This window comes from Heloderma suspectum, chromosome 17 (assembly GCF_057233095.1).
Source record: "Heloderma suspectum isolate Gila_16-S chromosome 17, 16-S_ref, whole genome shotgun sequence".
Lineage (NCBI taxonomy): Eukaryota > Metazoa > Chordata > Lepidosauria > Squamata > Helodermatidae > Heloderma > Heloderma suspectum.
In genome coordinates this window covers 1,323,031-1,343,280 of record NC_139474.1, presented here as the reverse complement: position 1 = coordinate 1,343,280, position 20,250 = coordinate 1,323,031, and the positions used below count along the sequence as shown (strand labels likewise).

At 48.4% G+C, this 20,250-nt stretch overlaps 1 protein-coding gene and 1 long non-coding RNA gene across 3 annotated transcripts in view; one reads left to right on the top strand and one right to left on the bottom strand.

Annotated features, from left to right (window-relative positions):
- The window catches only part of LOC146334155 (uncharacterized), a 15,963-nt gene extending 1,803 nt beyond the window's left edge, over positions 1-14,160 (top strand). Inside the window, exons 2-3 of one of the 2 annotated variants that reach the window (XR_014786280.1) lie at positions 9,839-9,899; positions 12,764-14,160. This is a non-coding gene — a long non-coding RNA (uncharacterized LOC146334155). Of the gene's footprint in view, positions 1-9,838; positions 9,900-12,729 lie in introns of both variants that reach the window. The other variant, XR_014786281.1, reaches the window with a different exon arrangement.
- Positions 8,533-20,250, bottom strand: RAB25 (RAB25, member RAS oncogene family). The gene is made up of 5 exons (XM_084823923.1): positions 19,900-20,250; positions 14,874-15,069; positions 12,888-13,081; positions 11,849-11,929; positions 8,533-10,760 (listed from the first exon to the last, which is right to left on the bottom strand). The coding sequence occupies exons 1-5, from the start codon at positions 19,937-19,939 to the stop codon at positions 10,624-10,626; spliced, it is 648 nt and encodes a 215-aa protein (XP_084680049.1). The 5' UTR covers positions 19,940-20,250; the 3' UTR covers positions 8,533-10,623.

Sequence of the window (20,250 nt, the reverse complement as noted above, 5' to 3'; positions counted from 1 at the left end):
TGAAAGATGTTGCGATCTCGGAAGCTTGCACATTTTTTGTGATCTTTTGGTTGGTCTAACAAAAGTATTGCACTGATATGGATTTTGGAATGGTGTTTATGACGAACACAGCTACCATTGCTTTTTGAGAAACTCTAAACACTGCCTTCACTCTTTCTGGCGCTACTTGGAAATACCCTCTGCTCTTCCCCAGTAGTATATTGGACACCTTCTGACCTGAGGGTCTCATCTTCCAGCGTCATATCTTTTAGCCTTGTGATACATTCCATGGGGTTTTCTTGGCTAGGATACTGGAGTGGGTTGCCATTTCCTTCTCCAGTGGACCACATTTTGTCAGAACTCTCTGCCATGACCTGTCCGTCTTGGGTGGCCCTGCACGGCATAGCTTATGGCTTCCAAGTAGTGCCAGAAAGAGTGAAGCGGCTGGGCCAAAGCCGAAAGGACACTCAGCTGTGGATGTGTCTGGTGGTGAAAAGAAAATCCGATGCTGTAAAGAACAATATTGTTTAGGAACCTGGAATGTAAGATCAATGAATCAAGGTAAGCTAGAGGTGGTCAAACATGAGATGGCAAGATTGAACATCGACGTCTTGGGAATCAGCGAACTAAAATGGACAGGCATGGGCGAATTTAATTCAAGTGACCATCATGTCTACTACTGTGGGCAAGAATCCCTTAGAAGAAATGGAGTAGCACTCATAGTCAACAAAAGGGTGGGAAAAGCAGTACTGGGGTACAATCTTAAAAACGATAGAATGATCTCAGTACGAATCCAAGGCAAACCATTCAACATCACAGTAATTCAAGTCTATGCCCCAACCACTGATGCCGAAGAAGCTGAGGTTGATTGGTTCTATGAAGACCTACAACACCTTCTGGAACTAACACCAAAAAAAGATGTCCTCTTCATCATAGGAGATTGGAATGCTAAAGTAGGAAGTCAAGAAATCACCGGGATAACAGGCAAGCATGGCCTTGGTGTACAAAATGAAGCAGGACAAAGGCTCATAGAGTTTTGCCAGGAGAACACGCTGATCATAGCAAACACTCTTTTCCAACAGCACAAGAGGCGACTCTACACATGGACATCACCAGATGGTCAATACTGAAATCAGATTGATTATGTCCTTTGCAGCCAAAGATGGAGAAGCTCTATACAGTCAGTAAAAACAAGACCTGGAGCTGACTGTGGCTCAGATCATGAGCTGCTTCTTGCAAAATTTCAGCTTAAATTGAAGAATGTAGGGAAAACCACTAAACCATTCAGGTATGACCTAAATCATATCGCTTATGAATATACAGTGGAGGTGAGGAATAGATTTAAGGGATTAGACCTGATAGACAGAGCGCCTGAGGAACTATGGATGGAGGTCCGTAACATTGTTCAGGAAGCAGCAATGAAATCCATCCCAAAGAAAAAGAAATGCAAGAAAGCCAAGTGGCTGTCTGATGAGGCTTTACAAGTAGCTGAAGAAAGAAGGGAAGCGAGAAGCAAGGGAGAAAGGGGAAGATATACCCAACTGAATGCAGAGTTCCAGAGAATAGCAAGGAGAGACAAGAAGGCCTTCTTAAATGAACAATGCAAAGAAATCGAGGAAAACAACAGAATGGGAAAGACTAGAGATCTCTTCAAGAAAATCGGAGATCTCAAGGGAACGTTTTGTGCAAAGACGGGCATGATAAAGGACAAAGAAGGCAGGGACCTAACAGAAGCAGATGAGATTAAGAAGAGGTGGCAAGAATACACAGAAGAACTATACAGGAAAGATCTTAATGTCCCTGATAGCCATGATAGTGCGGCCACTGAACTTGAGCCGGACATCCTCGAGAGTGAAGTCAAGTGGGCCTTAGGAAGCATTACTAACAACAAAGCTAGCGGAGATGACAGTATTCCAGCTGAGCTATTTAAAATCCTAAAAGATGATGCTGTTAAAGTGCTGCATTCAATATGCCAACAAATTTGGAACACTCAACAATGGCCGCAAGACTGGAAAAGGTTAGTTTACATTCCAATTCCAAAGAAGGGCAACGCCAAAGAGTGTTCAAACTACCGTACAATTGCGCTCATTTCACATGCCAACAAAGTGATGCTCAAAATCCTACAAGCTAGGCTTCAGCAGTATGCGAACCGAGAACTACCGGAAGTACAAGCTGGGTTTCGAAGAGGCAGAGGAACTAGAGATGAAATCGCCAACGTTCGCTGGATCATGGAGAAAGCAAGAGAATTCCAGAAAAACGTCTATTTCTGCTTCATTGACTACGCTCAAGCCTTTGATTGTGTGGATCACAACAAACTGTGGCAAATTCTTAAAGAGATGGGAGTACCAGACCACCTTACCTGTCTCCTGAGAAACCTGTACGAGGGTCAAGAAGCAACAGTAAGAACCAGACATGGAACAACCGATTGGTTCAAAATTGGGAAAGGAGTACGACGAGGCTGTATATTGTCGCCCTGCTTATTTAACTTATATGCGGAGTACATCATGAGAAATGCCGGGTTGGATGAATCAGAGGTCGGAATTAAGATTGCTGGGAGAATTATCAACAACCTCCGATATGCAGACGATACCACCCTAATGGCAGAAAGCGAAGAGGATCTCAAGAGCCTCTTGTTGAGGGTGAAAGAGGAGAGTGCAAAAGCTGGTTTGAAACTCAACATTAAAAAAACGAAGATCATGGCATCTGGCCCCATCACTTCCTGGCATATAGAAAGGGAAGAAATGGAAGCTGTGACAGATTTTACTTTCTTGGGCTCCAAGATCACCGCAGACGGTGACTGTAGCCATGAAATTCAAAGACGCTTGCTCCTTGGGAGGAAAGCTATGGCCAACCTAGACAGCGTAGTAAGAAGCACAGACATCACTTTGCCGACAAAGGTCTGTCTAATCAAAGCGATGGTTTTCCCAGTAGTAGCGTATGGCTGTGAGAGCTGGACTATAAGGAAGGCTGAGCGCCGAAGAATTGATGCTTTCGAACTGTGGTGCTGGAGAAGACTCTTACGAGTCCCCTGGACTGCAAGGAGGTCCAATCAGTCAATCCTAAAGGAGATCAACCCTGAGTGGTCATTGGAAGGACAGATACTGAAGCTGAAGCTCCAATATTTTGGCCACCTAATGCGAAGAGCAGACTCTCTGGAAAAGACCCTGATGCTGGGAAAGACTGAAGGCAAAAGGAGAAGGGGACGGCAGAGGATGAGATGGCTAGATAGCATCACCGATGCAATGAATATGAACTTGAGCACACTCCGGGAGAGAGCACAGGACAGGAAGGCCTGGCGTGCTATGGTCCATTGGGTCACGAAGAGTCGGACACAACTGAACGACTGAACAACAAAAACTGCCTTGGTGGACAAGACCAAAAATCTCTCCCCCAACAGCAGCTAGCTAGATGTTCTTTGACGTCACCTAAGAAAGATATTGTAGAGCTGGAAAAAGTGCCAAAAAGGGGAAACTAAGATGATCAAGGGGCTGAAGCATCTCCCCTATGAGAGAAGCGATCGTTTAGCTTGCAAAAAAGGAGGGTCAGGGGAGACATGATAGAGGTCTACAAAGTAATGCCTGGTGTGGAGAATGTGGAGAGGGAGACATTTTTCTCCCTCTCTCATAATACTAGAAGCCGGGGTCACCCTATGAAGCTGATCACAAACAATTCCAACAAGAAGAAAAGGTGGAAGACAACAGAAGAAGCCAATGTGGCTTCACAAAAAGCTTAGGGATGACCTGAAAACAAAAAAGGACACATATAGGAAGTGGAAAGAAGGCCAAGTAACAAAGGAAGAGTACAGGCAGGTAGCACAGAATTGCAGGGATGGCGTCAGGAAGGCTAAAGCGGACAACGAGGTGAGGTTAGCGAGGGATGCTAAAAACAACAAAAAGGCTTTCTTCAGCTACGTGCATAGTAAAAGGCAGAGGAAAGAAATGGTTGTTCAGCTATTAAATAAGGATGGCAAAATGATAACAGAGGACAAAGAAAAGGCAGAGGTGCTCAATTCCTACTTTGGCTCAGTCTTCTCCCAAAAGAGGGTCTATGACCCCCCTGGCAAAGGCGAAGTACAGGCTGAAGGGGCAGGATTGCAGCTTGAGATCGACAGGCATATGGTCAAGGAACACCTCATTACTTTGAATGAGTTCAAATCTCCAGGGCCAGATGAACTGCATCCTAGAGTCATAAAGGAACTGGCAGAAGAGCTCTCAGAACCGCTGTCTATTCTCTTTGAGAAATCATGGAGGACCGGGGAAGTGCCAGAGGACTGGAGGAGGGCTAACGTTGTCCCTATCTTCAAAAAGGGTCAAAAGGAGGAACCTGGGAACTACAGACCAGTCAGTCTGACATCAATCCCTGGGAAAATTCTGGAGCAGATCATAAAGCAATCCATCTGGAAGCACCTTGACAACAATGCCGTGATTACTCGAAGCCAACATGGATTTGTCAAAAACAAGTCCTGCCAGACAAATCTGATCTCATTTTTTGATCAAGTCACCTCCCTTGTAGACCGTGGGAATGCTGTAGACATCATATACCTCGACTTCAGCAAAGCTTTCGACAAAGTGCCCCATGATATCCTGATGAGCAAACTAGCTCAAAGTGGGCTAGATGAAACCACGATCCGGTGGATCCACAGTTGGCTACAGAATCGGACTCAAAGAGTGCTTATCAATGGGACCTTCTCAAGCTGGGGAGAGGTAACGAGTGGGGTACCGCAGGGCTCAGTCCTGGGCCCAGTGCTCTTCAACATTTTTATGAATGACTTGGAGGAGGAGGTGCAGGGAATGCTGATCAAATTTGCAGATGACACAAAATTGGGAGGGATAGCTAATACTTTGGAAGACAGAAACAAAATTCAAAGTGATCTGGATAGACTGGAGTGCTGGGCAGAAAACAACAGAATGGCATTTAATAGGGACAAATGCCAAGTTCTGCACCTAGGAAAAAGAAACCAAATGCACAGTTACAAGATGGGGGATACGTGGCTCAACCACACTACGAGCGAGAAGGATCTTGGAATTGTCGTCGATCACAAGCTGAATATGAGCCAACAATGTGATGTGGCTGCAAAAAAGGCAAATGCTATTTTGGGCTGCATTCATAGAAGCATCGCTTCCAAATCCCGGGAAGTACTAGTTCCCCTCTACTCAGCACTGGTTAGGCCTCATCTGGAGTACTGTGTCCAGTTCTGGGCACCACACTTTAAGAAGGATGCAGACAAGCTGGAGAGGGTTCAAAGGAGGGCAACAAAGATGATCAGGGGACTGGAAACAAAGCCCTATGAAGAGAGACTGAAAGAACTGGGCATGTTTAGCCTTGAGAAGAGAAGACTGAGGGGAGATATGATAGCACTCTTCAAGTACTTGAAAGGTTGTCACAGAGAAGAAGGCCAGGATCTCTTCTTGATCATCCCAGAGTGCAGGACACGGAATAATGGGCTCAAGTTACAGGAAGCCAGATTCCGACTGAACATCAGGAAAAACTTCCTGAGTGTCAGAGCAATACGGCAATGGAACCAATTACCTGGGGAGGTGGTGGGCTCTCCCACACTGGAGGCCTTCAAGACGAGGCTGGACAGCCATTTGTCAGGGATGCTCTGATTTGGATTCCTGCATTGAGCAGGGGGTTGGACTCGATGGCCTTGTAGGCCCCTTCCAACCCTACTATTCTATGATTCTGTGATTGTTGGGAGATTCAGGACAGACTCGGGACTTCTTCAGAGAGCACGTAGTTAAACCATGGAATTTGCTACCACGGGATGTAGTGATGGCCACCAGTTTGGATGGCTTTAAAAGTGGACTGGACAAATTCATGGAGGGTAAGGCTATCAGCGGCTACTAATCTTGATGGCCACGTGCCACCTCCAGGACCAGAGGCAGGGAGCCTATGTACGCTAGCTGCTGGGGAACATGGGTGGGAGGGTGCTGTTGTGTTCATGCCCTGCTTGTGGTTCCCAGTCAACAGCTGGTTGGCCACTGGTTGGCCACTTTTCAAAGCAATGGAAGCCAACATTTTAATGATGCTGGATTCCACCCTAGACAGCAAACTGTACACTTGTGCAGTGTATTATTTGATGTACAAAATGCTCACATACTAATAATCTTGACCTGGTTTGCTGTCTTGCTCGTTATTTTTTAATTTGATATGGGCTGCCTTGAACTTTTACAACAGGGACAGGGAACTGTCAGTCTGTGGGCTAGATTTGGTCTGCATTGGGTCCCCATCCAGCCCGTGGCCTCTTCCCCCGCAAACTGCTGATGGAGGAAGAAACTCCTCTATTCCCACCAGCGCAATGCATGTTTGTGCCGTGTGCTGAGAAAGGAAGCCTCTTTCTCAGCGCATAGCACAGAAGCAAAGCTATTGACACAATCACTCCCAAGCATCCTCTGCTATGCTGTAGAGTTCACTGAGTCCCCTGGTTTACCAGGGAGCTGGGGCAATGAAGCAAGCAGAACAGCTAGAAAACTAATGGCACAGGTGTCAGTGACTCTGACCACTCACAGGAAAGGGCACGTCAACATGCCTACTTTGTGGCAATGATGGTGGCAAAGCCATCTTCTTCACCACCAATGCATCCTCAGGTAGCTCTCCGGCAGTGAAGGAGGTCTTTCATCTAGGCCCTGGGCAGCATATGTTGGAATATATTAATCCAACAGAAACCCAAGCATAATGCCTAACCCCATGTTAGGCATAATTAGGAAAGGAACTGAGAATAAAACTGCCAGTGTCACACTGCCCTTCTGCAAATCTATGGTGCGGCCATAGATTTGGAATACTGTGTACCGTTCTGGTCACTGTACCTAAAAAAGATATTGTAGAGCTGGAAAATGTGCAAAGGAGGGCAGCTAAAATGATCAAGGGTCTGGAGCAACTCCCCTGTGAGGGAAGGTTACAACAGCTGGGATTGTTCAGCTTGGAAAAAGGGAGGGTCAGGGGAGACATGATAGGTGTGTAGAAAATCAAGCATGGTGTGGAGGAAGTGGATAGGGAGACATGTCTCCCGCCCTCCCCATACTACTAGGGTCATCCCGTGAAGCTGAACGGTGGGAGATTCAGGACAGATAAAAGGGAGGACTTCTTCACACAGCACATAGTTACACTATGGAATTCACTTCCACAAGATGTGGTGATGGCCGCCAACTTGGATAGCTTTAAAAGGGGACTGGACAAATCTCATGGAGGAGAAGGCTATCGATGGCTACTAGTCCCGATGGCTACATAATACCTCCAGTAACAGAGGCAGTATGCCTATGTACACCAGTTGCTAGGAAACATGTGGGCAGCTGTGTGGCTGCTGTGTGAACAGAGTGCTGGACTAGATGGACCCTTGGTCTGATCCAGCAGGGTTCTTCCTATGTTCTTAATGCATTTTTTAATTTCTAATGTATTCCCTTTTTATGCTGCCTATTCCCATGCTGGAGCCCAGGGCGGCCTCCACAGGGGTCTCCAAGAAGGTGGCTGCATTATATGCCTTCAGACCCTGCCCTGGCACAGCTATAAGTATTTTGCAAGCAAATCTAAGCATCATAACCTTCTCTTTCACAAGTCATTTGGCCTGTTCCCATAATCCCCCTTTCCAACTGTAACCAAGTTTGAAATATGCATAATTAATTGCATATGCCCATGTCTCTGCCACCCCCTCCAGCTTCCTCCCTCCCTCCTGTTGTTTTCCTCATTCTCTGTTTTTGATTGTAAGCTCTTCGGAAGCAAGGACCTGCCTGTTTAGTGGCTCTCCCTCTTCTCATTGATTCCAGAGTTAATGAGCTCCGGAGCGCTGTTTAATTTTCCATCTGAGCTGGGTGGTGGTTGGCGCTGGCCCTGACTGGCACAGCGATGCCATCTTGCCTGTCAGTCATTCCATAGGAAAGGTTTGCCTCTGGGCCCTGCGCTGTCCTCCTTTCCGACTCTAGAGCTTGACAGGTGGTGGAGCATAGAAGTGAGGACTAAGCAACAAAGCCCCCATTCAAGTGTCCTTCCAGCCCCAGCCTTGAGCAAGCCATCAAGGGCACATTCCTACGGGGATAGGCGGCTGCCTCCAAACCTGGAGGCTATCGCCTATCCAATGCAGGGCAGGAGAAGCGTGGAGGGGATCGTTCCCTCCATGCTTCTCCTGCCCTGCAGTTGCAGCTGGACAGCCGCAGGAAGGCAGAGCAGGAGAGGAGGCTGCTGGACAACACATAGGGTGTGTCATACCACATTTCCACCTTCCCTGCCCCAGAACACCACCCAGAATGCCCCATTTTGGCCGCTCCGCACTCCTTTTTGAAGCACGGAGCACAGGGCTGTTCCGCGCTGCTTGCGAGGCAGCCCGGAAGGGTGGGAGAGGTTGGTTCTCCAGGAACTGATCTCAGAGTGCGGGCTCCAAGAGTGGTTCCCGGAAAACCAGATATCCTGTGGCTGTCTAGCTGCTGACTAGCGGCCATAGGATTGCTCCCTAAGTCTCACTCTCCTGCACTATGGAGATAAGACCAGCCTACTTTGCAGGACGGTTTTACCAAAATTAACACATGCAAAGTGCTTTTCATTCTCGAAACGTGCAAAGTATCTCAAAATAATCCCTTCTTTTATTAATGGAACGTTTTCCAGTACACACACCCTCATTTCAAACAAGATCATTCTGTTAAGCAAAGTCATAAATAAAATAACACACACAATCCAGAGAAATTTATTTACAAAATAACCTGCATATATTTATATATATAAATGTACACACACAATACACCAGCCAATTTCCATGGACACAGAAGTATATTTGTGTCTTATGGAAGGTAAGTTTGTCAAGAAAATCAGTTCAGTTATGCAGACTCAAGTTGCGGTTACAGAGGCTGAACGCAGCCCAGGAAAAGGAATCACAGCTGCAGCTGGAGCCCCAAGGGCGGAGCCGAGCTGCATCGTGAGCATCCCTCCCGCTGAAGGCCTCTGGGCCGAGTTCTGCTTCCCAAGTTCCCACCTTGAGGATCCGTAAGCAGGGTGCAAAGTCAACAAGCTCCTCCTGCTTCAGCCCCGGAGGGCTCCCGTTTAGCCATCAGGGCTAATCGCCAGTGCTAGACCTCTTCCCCCCCTCCCACACGGAGCTGTCTAACTCCTTTTCAAGCCACCTGCCCTCGCCGCCTGTGCTGTAAGTTAATTACTGCACTGTGCGAAGCAGCGCTTTCTTTTGTCCGTGATGCATTTGCTGCCCATCAGTTTCCTTGGGTGATGCTGAGCTCCAGTCCTGCCCCCCCGGGGTGGATTTCTTCCTATGTACTTTGTCTACAGCCTTCAAAATGACTGTGGGAAGCTGCCTCTGTCACCTGTCCTACTACCTGGCAACCGGCCACATTGGCACCGTTCCCAGTGCATTTCAGGGGGACTCCGTGGCACATGTATTGGCCCTGCAAGACCCATTGGGTTCCAAGTCAGCTACCTGACTCTACTACACCATATCTGGGAAGACAGTGTGGTGTAGTGGTTAGAGCATTGGGCTGGGAGTAGGGGGCCCCTGCACTGAGCAGGCGGTCAGACAAGATGGCTTCCTCTTCAAGCTCTAGAATTCTGTGAGGCTTGGGTTCAAATCCCCACTCAGACACAAGTCCACTGACTGACTGTGGCCAGATGCTTCCTCTCTCAGCCTAGCCTGCCTCACAGGGTTGTTGTGAGGACAAGACCATATACTCTACCCTTGAGCTCTGGTGGAATAAAAATGTGTCTTATCTGGAGCATTTAACATGCAGCGAGGTTCTAAGTTAGCATAAAGTAAAGGCCACTGAATTCAGTGGGGTTACTCCTGAGTAAACATGGTTAAGATGAAATAAGAATTCTAATTTAAATCAGTGAGTGTAAAGTTAGTCATAACCGATTCCTGTCCCAACAGAACGTGTGCTGCAATCTGATGCATGAAATAAGCCCTGCTGTTTTTGAGGGGTTTCTCCCAGGTAAGTGGGCATAAGATTGCTAGTTGTGATTCATGTTTCCTGGATTGTAGCCACTGTTATGTTTAGCTCTTCTGGGTACTACAGTCCGGTACCATCTGGAAGATGAAATTGGCAGAAAGCAGCAAGAAAAGTTTGGGTTGGGTCCATACTTGGTCCCACTGATGTCAGTGGGTCAACTCTAAGCATCACCAACTTCTGATTCAGCCTCCAGCACACCACTGCCTTCCCTGGGTCGGGGTGGGCAGAAGGTGGATCAGAACTCTTGGAAGCTCTTTTGGTGGTCTGAAATAGTTCTGCAAGGGTTTCTGAATCCCAGTTGTTTAACAATGGCAACAAAAATGACCCCACCCCCCCATTACACTGCTGAAATTAAGAAAGCCTGTCAGGGGCGGGGGACCGGGAGTGGATTGCTGTGTGAAAGGATTGTTGGCTCCATTCCATTCTGGCACTCAAACCAAATTCCTGGGCTCAGAATGTTCTATTCAAAAAATGAATGAAAAATTCTGTACCTGGCTCTGGCTTGCAGGTCTCAGGGTTCAAATGAAAAGCAAAGTAGACCTTGCCAGCTTGTGGCCCGCCCACCTCCACCCTGGATTTAGGTAGGAGAGCCGGATCCAACAGCTTCCAAAGCTATCCCTGGCTGCAGAGGCTACAGCGAAACAGATGTCTCAGTTGAAAATCACCCGAAGGGCAGGGGACCCTTCCTTCCCCACCCCCTGCCCCTTCAGATGTTCAAGCAGCACCCTCGCTTCCCTTCCATGGCTTGAGAGGTGGATTCGGCATTGGGGTTTTCAGCAGAGAGCGAAACTGTATTGTCCAGGGGGCTTTTCTGCTTCTGTTTCTGGACTTTGTTGAAAATGTCTAGGAGGCAGGGAAAATAAATATTAATTTTGATTCAGAGTCCACCTAGTGAACCTCGCACCAAAGATTACTGCTTGAAGCCCAGCCAGCCTCCCACCCCACCATTTCACTGCAGGCTCCTCTCTGGTTTATGCTGTATTCATTGCTCTGAAATAACCTGTCCTGAATGGGCTTCAGAAGCAAGAGCGTTTTAGGAAACTGCAAGCCACCATTTTTTAAAAAGCCTTAATGGAACGAATGCTTGCAGCCTGATCCTGTGTGCATTTATTGAGGTGCACAGGAGCGCAGCCCTTGGCCATACAGGTGCACAGGAGCGCAGCCCTTGGCCATACAGGAGTTGCTGTTTGTCCCACCTCCTTCACCCCAGGATAAGCCATCATGGCTGCATCCCTATGCACAACGATTCCGGAAAGGGCCCTGCTTTGCCTGCAAGAGGCCCCCGGCCTCTCCAGAAGGGCCAGGAAAGACCTGCGCCTGAGATGCAGAGTGCCCCCAGCAGGCAGTGCAGGCAGTGGCCTGATGTGGTATCAGGCCACAGCTGCCTGTGTTCCTCGCCCAGAAGTGGAACGGCTTCATCCCCAAAGGCAAGAACAGGGACAGGGTTTTATCAGGAGCCAGAAGAGAGAAGCAGTTGGGAATGTCCGGACTGTTGGGGGGATTTGAGCTTCCTCTGAAACTTTTGAGGGATTCCTCAATGTAGGTCTCTAGCTAGGAGTGTTGTGGTGTGGTGAGGGGGGCGAGGAGGGAATCATTGCAGAACAGGCAGAAGATAAATGGAGATAGTCTAATAAAGGTAGGTAATTGTATTGCTTCTTATGGAGCAGTTGGATTGAATTCTGCCCAGACACATGATCTCCACAAGTAAAAATGCTAAAACTTCCCCTTTTCTTTAATGGAAAGGTGAAAAATTGGACTGGGGGTTTGAAACCTCCCCAAGAGGGCCAGATCCCCACAGGCCCCCTCTTACCACAGCCTCAGTATAAAGAACAGTCATGGCAGACAAGCCCCCCCCCCAGCTCCCCCAGAGCGTTTCCACTGCTCTTGCTGCACCATCTCAGTTTTGAAGCATCAACAGTCCCACAACATACCTCTCAAAATAGTTTCAAAAGCCAGTTCTACGTTGGTTGAGTCCAACGCAGATGTCTCCACAAACAGCAGGCCATTGTTTTCTATGACAAGAACAACAGCGAGACCCTCTCAGACCTCTCCCAATTTTGAGGATGTTGAAAAGAAGTGTATTTTTTTTTAAGTGAAGACACTTGCAAAAATGTGCGAAAGGAAGAAACGTGGCTTGAAGGGGTTTGGGTGGCAAGGCCCACCAAGGACATTCTGAAATATCAAACTTCAGATTGTACTCTGCACTTGCCACCAAAAGGGAATGTTCACATCTAGGGAAGGGCTAGAGGTGATCTTCTCAAACGCTTGCTCCCAAATCCTCATTTGCTGAGGTCACACACCCTCCCAACATTTCAGAGATGTGCTTGTATCATGTCATGCTTGTATCTCTGGCCAACAATCACTTCGTGAACGAACACATACACACACAGTGTTACACACTGACAAAGACTCTGTTTGAGAAGGATCTTCAAGAGGCAGCGGGAAAAAAGGTCTGTCTCACGAAAGCAGCCAAAGACGACTAGGAACATTACTGGGGCTAGAACGTTTAGTCGATTAATCCACTGGAGTAACCTATTTAAAATGTGCCTGTAGGTGCCTCTTTTTAAAATACACATGCACACATTTATAGTACAAACACTTACAAGGATTGAAGGCATCAAGAACCATCTTGGAAGAGACATTTCCTCCTGTGTGAGCAAGAATGGGAGGTGCCTCTTCTAAGAGGAGGCCTGGGCGGAGGCTGCTTGCACGTTACAGCATATCATCTAAACATGAAGCATGTAGGCTTTTTTCTTTGGAACTATTCTTTTTTTCTCAGATGCAAATTTAATTAATTGATTTCTTTAACCAGGTAATGGAACAGCCCCATTTCCTTCTTATTACAGCTGTTAGCTCTTCGCGCAGATGCTGAGAAGCTGGCACACAAATCCTTCTCTGGGCCCAATGTGTTCCTGTGTTCAGAGCAAATCAATGTCTGATGCCTGGGTGAAGCCACAAACCTGCTCCTACCTGCATACATCTTTGCCTCCTCTGTTGGGACCTCCCGGGCCTGGGACAGATCCGTCTTGTTGCCCACCAACATCACAACTATGGTGGCCTCAGCATGGTCATAGAGCTCCTTCAGCCAACGCTCCACCACGTCATACGTCTGGTGTTTGGTGATATCGAAAACCAAGAGGGCGCCCACCGCTCCCCTGTAATAACTGAAGTGACAAGACAGGGAGAGTTCAGAGTGGGCATGTGGAGAACTAGAAGCTACAGTACGGAAGGGAAACAAGCACAGGAAACTCCTCTGTTCTTCACCAGATGCCTCCTTGGCTTGGGAATTCTCGCCATCATGTCATAAAGGGGTCTTCCCTTCCATCAGTTCCTCATTCTGGACCCCAGATTTCTTCCAGTTTTCCCACCTCAGTTTGGCACCTTCTGTATCTCTTTTAATGACTCGATGACAGTCTGGCCCAAGCAGGAGCCATCCAGATGTGTTGGCCTACAGCTTCCACCAGGCCCATGTGGGGTTGCTTCTGTGCTGAAGCATCTAACGAAGCAGATGTGCCAATATGGGCCAGATTAATTTTCTGGGTGAAGGGCAGGTGTCGGAGTGGTTTTTAATGGCATAGTACATTTGCAATCATTTCTTACCATATGGTTTTTGTCCTAATTCTAGAATTTGTCTAAACTATTTCAAGGGAGTTAAGAGTAGTTTTTCTGTCTTGTGGCCATGTCTCAGAAGCTCATCAGCGAGAGAAGGTCTGGGAGACTTCCAATCTGGTGTAAGCGAATGGCTGCCTGCCCATCACGGATTTTCCCTCATCCTGCACAGTTGCACGGCGGTTCTGCACAGGTTCTAGGGTGCATGTTCAGTGCACGTGAGGCCAGCACCCAACCAGTGCTCTGCGTGAATTAAGTATATGCCTTAGGAGAGGCCCTGGGAGCATTTGCCATCTGCTTGTATTCCTCAGCGGATGTCAAAAGAGGCCTTTGAAAGTCTGAAAACTACAGAGTCTCTTTAGAGAGCTAGCGTGGTGCAGCAGATAATGTGCTGGGCCACAACTGGGGACAGGCTGAAATGTCTGCTCTGCTGGGAAGCTCACTGGGTGACTTTGGCCTAGCCTACCTCAAAGGGGCGTTGCGAGGATAAAATATCAAGGGAAAGCTTTGTTGCTTCAGCCCCTTTGGAAGAAGAACTGAAAGTGGATTTTAATGTAGCTGCGTGATTATGTAAAGCTTCCCAATTAACGTAACTGTTCAAAACTATATAAATAAAGCCCTATGGATTATTCTTAAGTAGCAGAGTACTGCCTCTGTCGACCAGGAATTCATTCTACCCAAACCCTATTGAAATGCCTTTAAATTTGGATCCTACCCATCCCCTACAGATCTCGGAGCAGCTGCCATGGACTTCCCAGCAGCTTTCTGTCTGTTAGGAAGCACACACACAAAGACAGAAAAGCTGAAATATGTATTCATGAACTTCCGGACAAGTAGCCACATTTATTGCTCTTCACTGCTACGCACTCAGAGTCTTGGCGCACCAGCGACATTAGTAACAAAGGGCGCGATCCTATGCATGTTTAGACAGACAAAGCCTGCAACTCAGGTGCACCTGGTGACACGGGCCCTCGGTTCCACAAAAGCTCATGCCGCAATAAATCTGATGGTCCTTAAGGTGTCACAAGACTCTGATGTTTTGCAATGTATCCCATGCCGTTGGGTGTAGGAGAGTCAGCTTAGAGTAAACATGCCTAGCACTGGGCTGCACAAATGCTTGGAGCACTTCACAACACCTGATATGTGCTACAACAGCCCTGTGAGGTGGTCAGTTGTTTTTATCCCCCTATTGCAGATGGGGGTGCTGGGGCAAAGAGAGAGGGGCTTGCCTAAGGCTCCCTGGTGAATCTGAGTGAGAGGAGATCCAAAGCGGTGCTTAGGCCTGCCTGGTTCTCAGTGGAGTCCCTCCCAGGAACTCCCACCCCATCAGCCCCTCCTGCCTCTTACGCTGAAGTGATGGCGCGGTAGCGTTCCAGCCCAGCCGTGTCCCAGATCTGGGCTTTCACCAGGGCGTCTCCCACCAGAATGGTGCGAGTGGAGAACTCCACGCCGATCGTGGTGCGGCTGTCGTGGTTGAACTCATTGCGGGTGAAACGGGAGAGCAGGTTGGTCTTTCCTACCCCGGATTCTCCAATCAGAACCACTTGGGGGAGAAAAGAAGAGTATTCAGTCAAAATGCAAAGTGCACTGATAAGTAAATGACACAAGGACACACTGCATGGGCATTCTCCAGGAGCCCTTAAAACAAACCAGGATGGCCTTCATCTCTCAGGGAATGGCTGAGGTGGAACAGCACCTTGCACCTGAGCGCACTTCCAGAGGAGGCTTTTATGGTGTCATCGCTTCGCCTCGCTATGGAGGTCCAGACCGTGGCCGCTTCTACTCGTGAGCCTCCCGTGCTTGCTTACTGCTTCTTCCGCCTTCTTTCTTGCTGCAAAAAAGTTTGTTTATTGAAATCCTATCCTGCCTTCCTTCCAAAAAATAGCACTCGGGGTGGCTAATGGTGAAATCCAGATTAAAAACAAAATGTTAATAAAAACATAACAAAAAACAAATAAACTAAAACAGTTTCAAACACAACAACAGAAGAAATAAACAGCACCCAAATTTAAAACCCCTTCAGCAACAGAGCAGCTTATATGCCAAAGGCTTGCTTGAATAAAAACCTCTTTGCTTGCCAGTGGAAGGACAACAGAGAAGGGCCAACCCAGCCTCTCAGCAGGGAGTTCCAGAGCCAGGGAGCAGCCACTGAGAAGGCCCTGTTAAAGCGAAAAGGGCGGAACAGCTGCACAAGGCCTCCTCGTTGCTCTCGCCAGGAGCCCTCACTGGAAGCTGCCTTTGTGGGTTGCTATTGATACTGCGTCTCACACAGTTGCCATACAAGGCATTTTAAAGAGCAACATGAGCTGGAGAGAAAGAGACCTGTTTCTGGGAGCTTACAATAAAAAACCGGGTGGTGGAGGAGATGGCAAAGAGAGGGAGCGGTAAAGGCAACAAGAGAAGAACATGACAAGGAAATGCAGGTACATAACATAACCTTCATTTCAGTTGTGTTGAAGATATAACCCCCAATATTTCTCATGGGAAAACAAGGGCACCTGCCACTTGTCTCCTTTGGGCCGTGAGCTTCACAGGACACACTGCCTGATTGCCCCCATCAAACGCCGTGGCAGACCCTGCTCGCTGTGCTGTGCCACTGTATTCATGAGTTCAGGAGCAGCCTCTCCTGCTCCAGCTTCAGAACCACATCCGTAAGTAAACAGACCAAAGGGTTCCTTAAAAACACCACTAAATTTCACAGAGGAGCTACTTACACTCAGCTGCAATGCAAAAACACTTTCAGCAGCATTTGGACTTGGACGTGGACTTGCCTTGGATTCCTGCACTGAGCAGGGGGTTGGACTTGATGGTCTTGTAGGCCCTTTCCAGCCCCACGATTCTGATTCTGCTCGCTGGACAAGCAATAGTGTTGGTGGAGATGGGAGTAATAGAAGGGAATGCCTGTCCCAGCATTTTGTGTTCATGTGCGAGCATTTACACGCATGTGTACTACAGCCACAATGCAATACTGTTGTTTCGCTTCTACAGACTTGGGAGAGGGGACTGAAACCTGAAGAAACTGAGCACACTTGTGTGAACGCTAACAAAAAATGTAAAATTGCCTTCCCAGTCTCTTTGGGAAAGGTAAAATAAGGACAAAATCAGGATATGACTGCAGCAAGGATCAGAAAGGAGGCGTTGCCCTGCACAATGTTAGCAGCAAAAACAAAATCTACCTGGGCAGCCCCCGGATGTGAGTCCTGCTGCTTGGGGGGCAGTTGAGGTATCTGTAGAGAGTGAAGCCACGGACTGCATAGAAAAAGTGGGGTCCTCTGGGCCAAACAAGGGGAGGCGACGGAGAACAGCAATTCAATCTCCAGCCTCTAAAGTTTAGCAAAAAAACAGCTGGGGTGTGTGTGTGTGTGTGTTATTTCCAGTGAAAACAGCAAGAGGAAAAAGGATTAACCACCCTCACACACACTCATGGCGTGGCAGTCCCAATCCAAAACTGCGCATGTATACCATCCATGGCTGTGTTTTGAAAAATGTAAAGAGATGGGAGATCTGATCGTGCCTATCCAACTTCTTGTCCACTTTGGTCCTACAACACCATGCAATGCACATCTCCCACTTCACATCTTGCAGCTGCCCAAGTATGCATGCAAGCATGCATGCAGTTATTTATTTATTTATAACATACATTGGCCGCTTTGCAGGGCAGAAGCCCTTCCGAGGTGGCGTACAGCAATAAAATACATTAAAGTATATTTTGTATTGCTGATCTTATTGTGTCGGACCATTACGTGTTTTTCTAGCGCATTCAGACACTGACGTGGCTTTAAAGTCTGTGGAAAAGAGGCCGCTGTAAGCAGATACAGCAAGCAGAGGAGACCCTTTCGCACTGTGCACAGCAGCCTCCCCCAAACCTGGCGCCCGCCAGATGTGCTGGACTGCAACTCCCATCATTCCCAGCCAGCAGGGCCCACGGCTAGTGTGGAAACTGCTTGGGCTGGAGCTTGGGGCAATACAAGCATGCCTCTGCTTGCCTGCAAGTGGCAGAGGAGGTGATGCTTTGCCTCTGGATGGTGCCACGGACCTCCCTCGGCCTCTCACCTGCAGCCCGGAGCCTCCTGCAGCAGCACTCACTCTGGGTGCCGTTGGCCGCAAGAGCCAGCCCCAATGAAAAGCCTGTAAATACTCTGGGCACGTGCGGTGGCTCTCGAATCGCAGCACTAGATGCCTACAGCAATAAGGCAGAACTTGCTCCTGCTTCCCTGCGTATCACTTCTCGCTGTCTGGGCGGTCGCTGAGATGGGGGTCGAGCCTCAGCGGCACCACTGAGTCCGCCATGCCGTGAATGATCCCGAAGATAAACTGGCCGGTTCATTTCAGAATTAGTTCTAACGCCCTTTGCATGTTGCTAAACAACCTGGCCTAGCACACCCTCCTGCCAGCTCAGCATCTTGTTTACTCACTGCATTCCTTCCTCCCCACCAAATTAACACCCGGCCCTTGCGTTCGTTTGTGCTTTCTTTGTCGGCTGCTCCATCTCGTCGCGGGGCCTCACCTCAAGTCACAGCTCCCCCTGCCAAGAAACCCCACCGGGCACTCCCCGCCATCCTGCGCCATAGAAGTCCATTTTCCAAGGGGTTGTGCTGCCTACCAGGCACAGCAGTGCCTTTTAAACCTGGATACCTCTGTTCTGCAGAATTGGTAGCAGTCACTGCCAGCTGTCTACCTCCCAGATGTCAGATTTTTCCAGTCCCTGTAGAGACCAAACATCAGTGGGCATTCTGGACTTCCACAACCTTGCCGTGATCGCTATTACTGCTAATCCAGACTTTAAAGATCAGCACTAGGGCTGCATGCCTCTGAACAACAAGCAACTGCGTAGTTTCTAGCTCTCTACCTGCTCCAATTACGGCTACCTGTTGGTCTAAAAAACAAATGGACAGCATGATTTCTCAGAAACCAAAACATATTGTTGTAAGTTGGGGGTGAGTCAAGATGATCTCCTGGAGGTCTCTTCCAACCCCATGGTTCTTGGTTATTTACAAATATACAAGTCGAGATTTCATAGCATAAAGATTACACTGTGAAATCTCAACTTGCATTTCAGTATTAAAAAAACAAAAATATTGCAAAAGGCCTCCGGTGACCTCATTCAAAAGAAGCCAGACTCCAGAGTAAGTGCCAGAACCCTCACTGCTTGGAGAGTTGGGATGCACAAAACAGTCTATGCTGGCTTTAATAATTCAGCAGCTGCTCAATGAAGGAGAACATCAGGGAGGGAAGTATTAAAAATCCAACTTGCACATGGATTCAGTGGTGTTTGGATGGCTGATCCTCTCTCTCTTCCCCCCCCCCATCTGCATATCAGGGGTGAGCGGGGAACTGCACAAGGCTTAGACCAAGGATAGAGCCCCACCTAGCATGGAGGAGTGACCTACTCTGGCCCTGTTAGGACTAGCAAAAGATGTTTGTGAATGGGTACGGACATCAGAAGGCATGAGAAAAAGTTAGGGAACATAATCGGAACAACTGAATGACAACATGGCTAATTGAAATGTGTGGCGTTCAGCCCAAGGCATTGCTGGTTGCCAGTTTCTTTCCAGGCTTGATTCAAGGCATTATTGGTTTCGAGTGTTAAAGCCCTGAAGAGCCCAGAGCAGAAGATCTCAAGAAACGCCTTCTGCCACACGAACAACCTGGTTCACTTCCTGGGGTTTCACCATCAGAAATGGCAGGTGGGGGCTTCACGCAGGGGGTCCTTTCCTCTGTGGCAGCGAAGACTGAGAACAGTCACACTTGTAGGCAGGCCGTGAAGGCGGGTTTATTTCAAAATACCTCTGTAAATTGTTTTATGCTGCTACTGCCTCTTTAATTTTTCCTTTACAAATTGTCATTACTGATATTTGATGTGTTTATCTTTGGGTTGGATGCAGACGTAGAGTCGAAATTAAGTTAGTCGTGACTTGGAAGGCCTGAGGCTGGGGAAGGCTTTATTCATATGCAAGCTTATGCAGGTGTAATGAGCAAAAAATCATAATCGGCTAAGATTAAAGCAAGAAGCACCACGGATACCCTCAGGTGTCACACGAGGGCAGGAGTTCATCGCAAGCTCTCACCCAAAGACAGAGATTTTTCTGTAGCTCTCAGGCAGGAACAGCGGACTTTGCTTTCTGCCAGGCCCCCCTGTTGGCCTATCCAGCCCAGTATGGTCTACTCTGAGTGGTGGTGGCTGCCCGGAGTCCCGGGCACAGAAGGGTCCTTCCCCTCTCCCAGTGCCTGAACACCTCCATCTCTGAAGATCTTATCCATTCAGAATTTGGAAGAGGCTTCCCTACCTTTAAGACCTTGCTCAGTATGCAGCTTGTGGAACAGAACTCAGGGCCGCCCCCCAGTTTCTAGAAGGGCTGAAATGGACACCCACCTTTAAAGACAAAGTTATAATCCTCATCGGAGGTCCCCATGGCTTCCGGGCTGCCCGGGTGGGCCCACTTCAGCTGGGAAGCCTTCGCTTGCCTTCCTTCGCTTATACCCCAATCCACTAAGCCAGGAAGGTGGCGAAAGGGGAAATGCTAGACGGCGTTCTTTGCAGCGGCAGCAGCGGCGGGGAGAGAAACGGAGTTTGCCTGTGCGAAGGGAGGCGACTGTTTGCACCGAGGGAGGGTAGGGTGGGGCGGTGGGTGCGGGGCCTTTCGAGCAAGGCTGCCTTTTGGGAGAGGGAAAGGCAGAAGGGTGGGTGAAAGGTGCCGCTCTGCCTGACTCAGCGGGGCGGGGC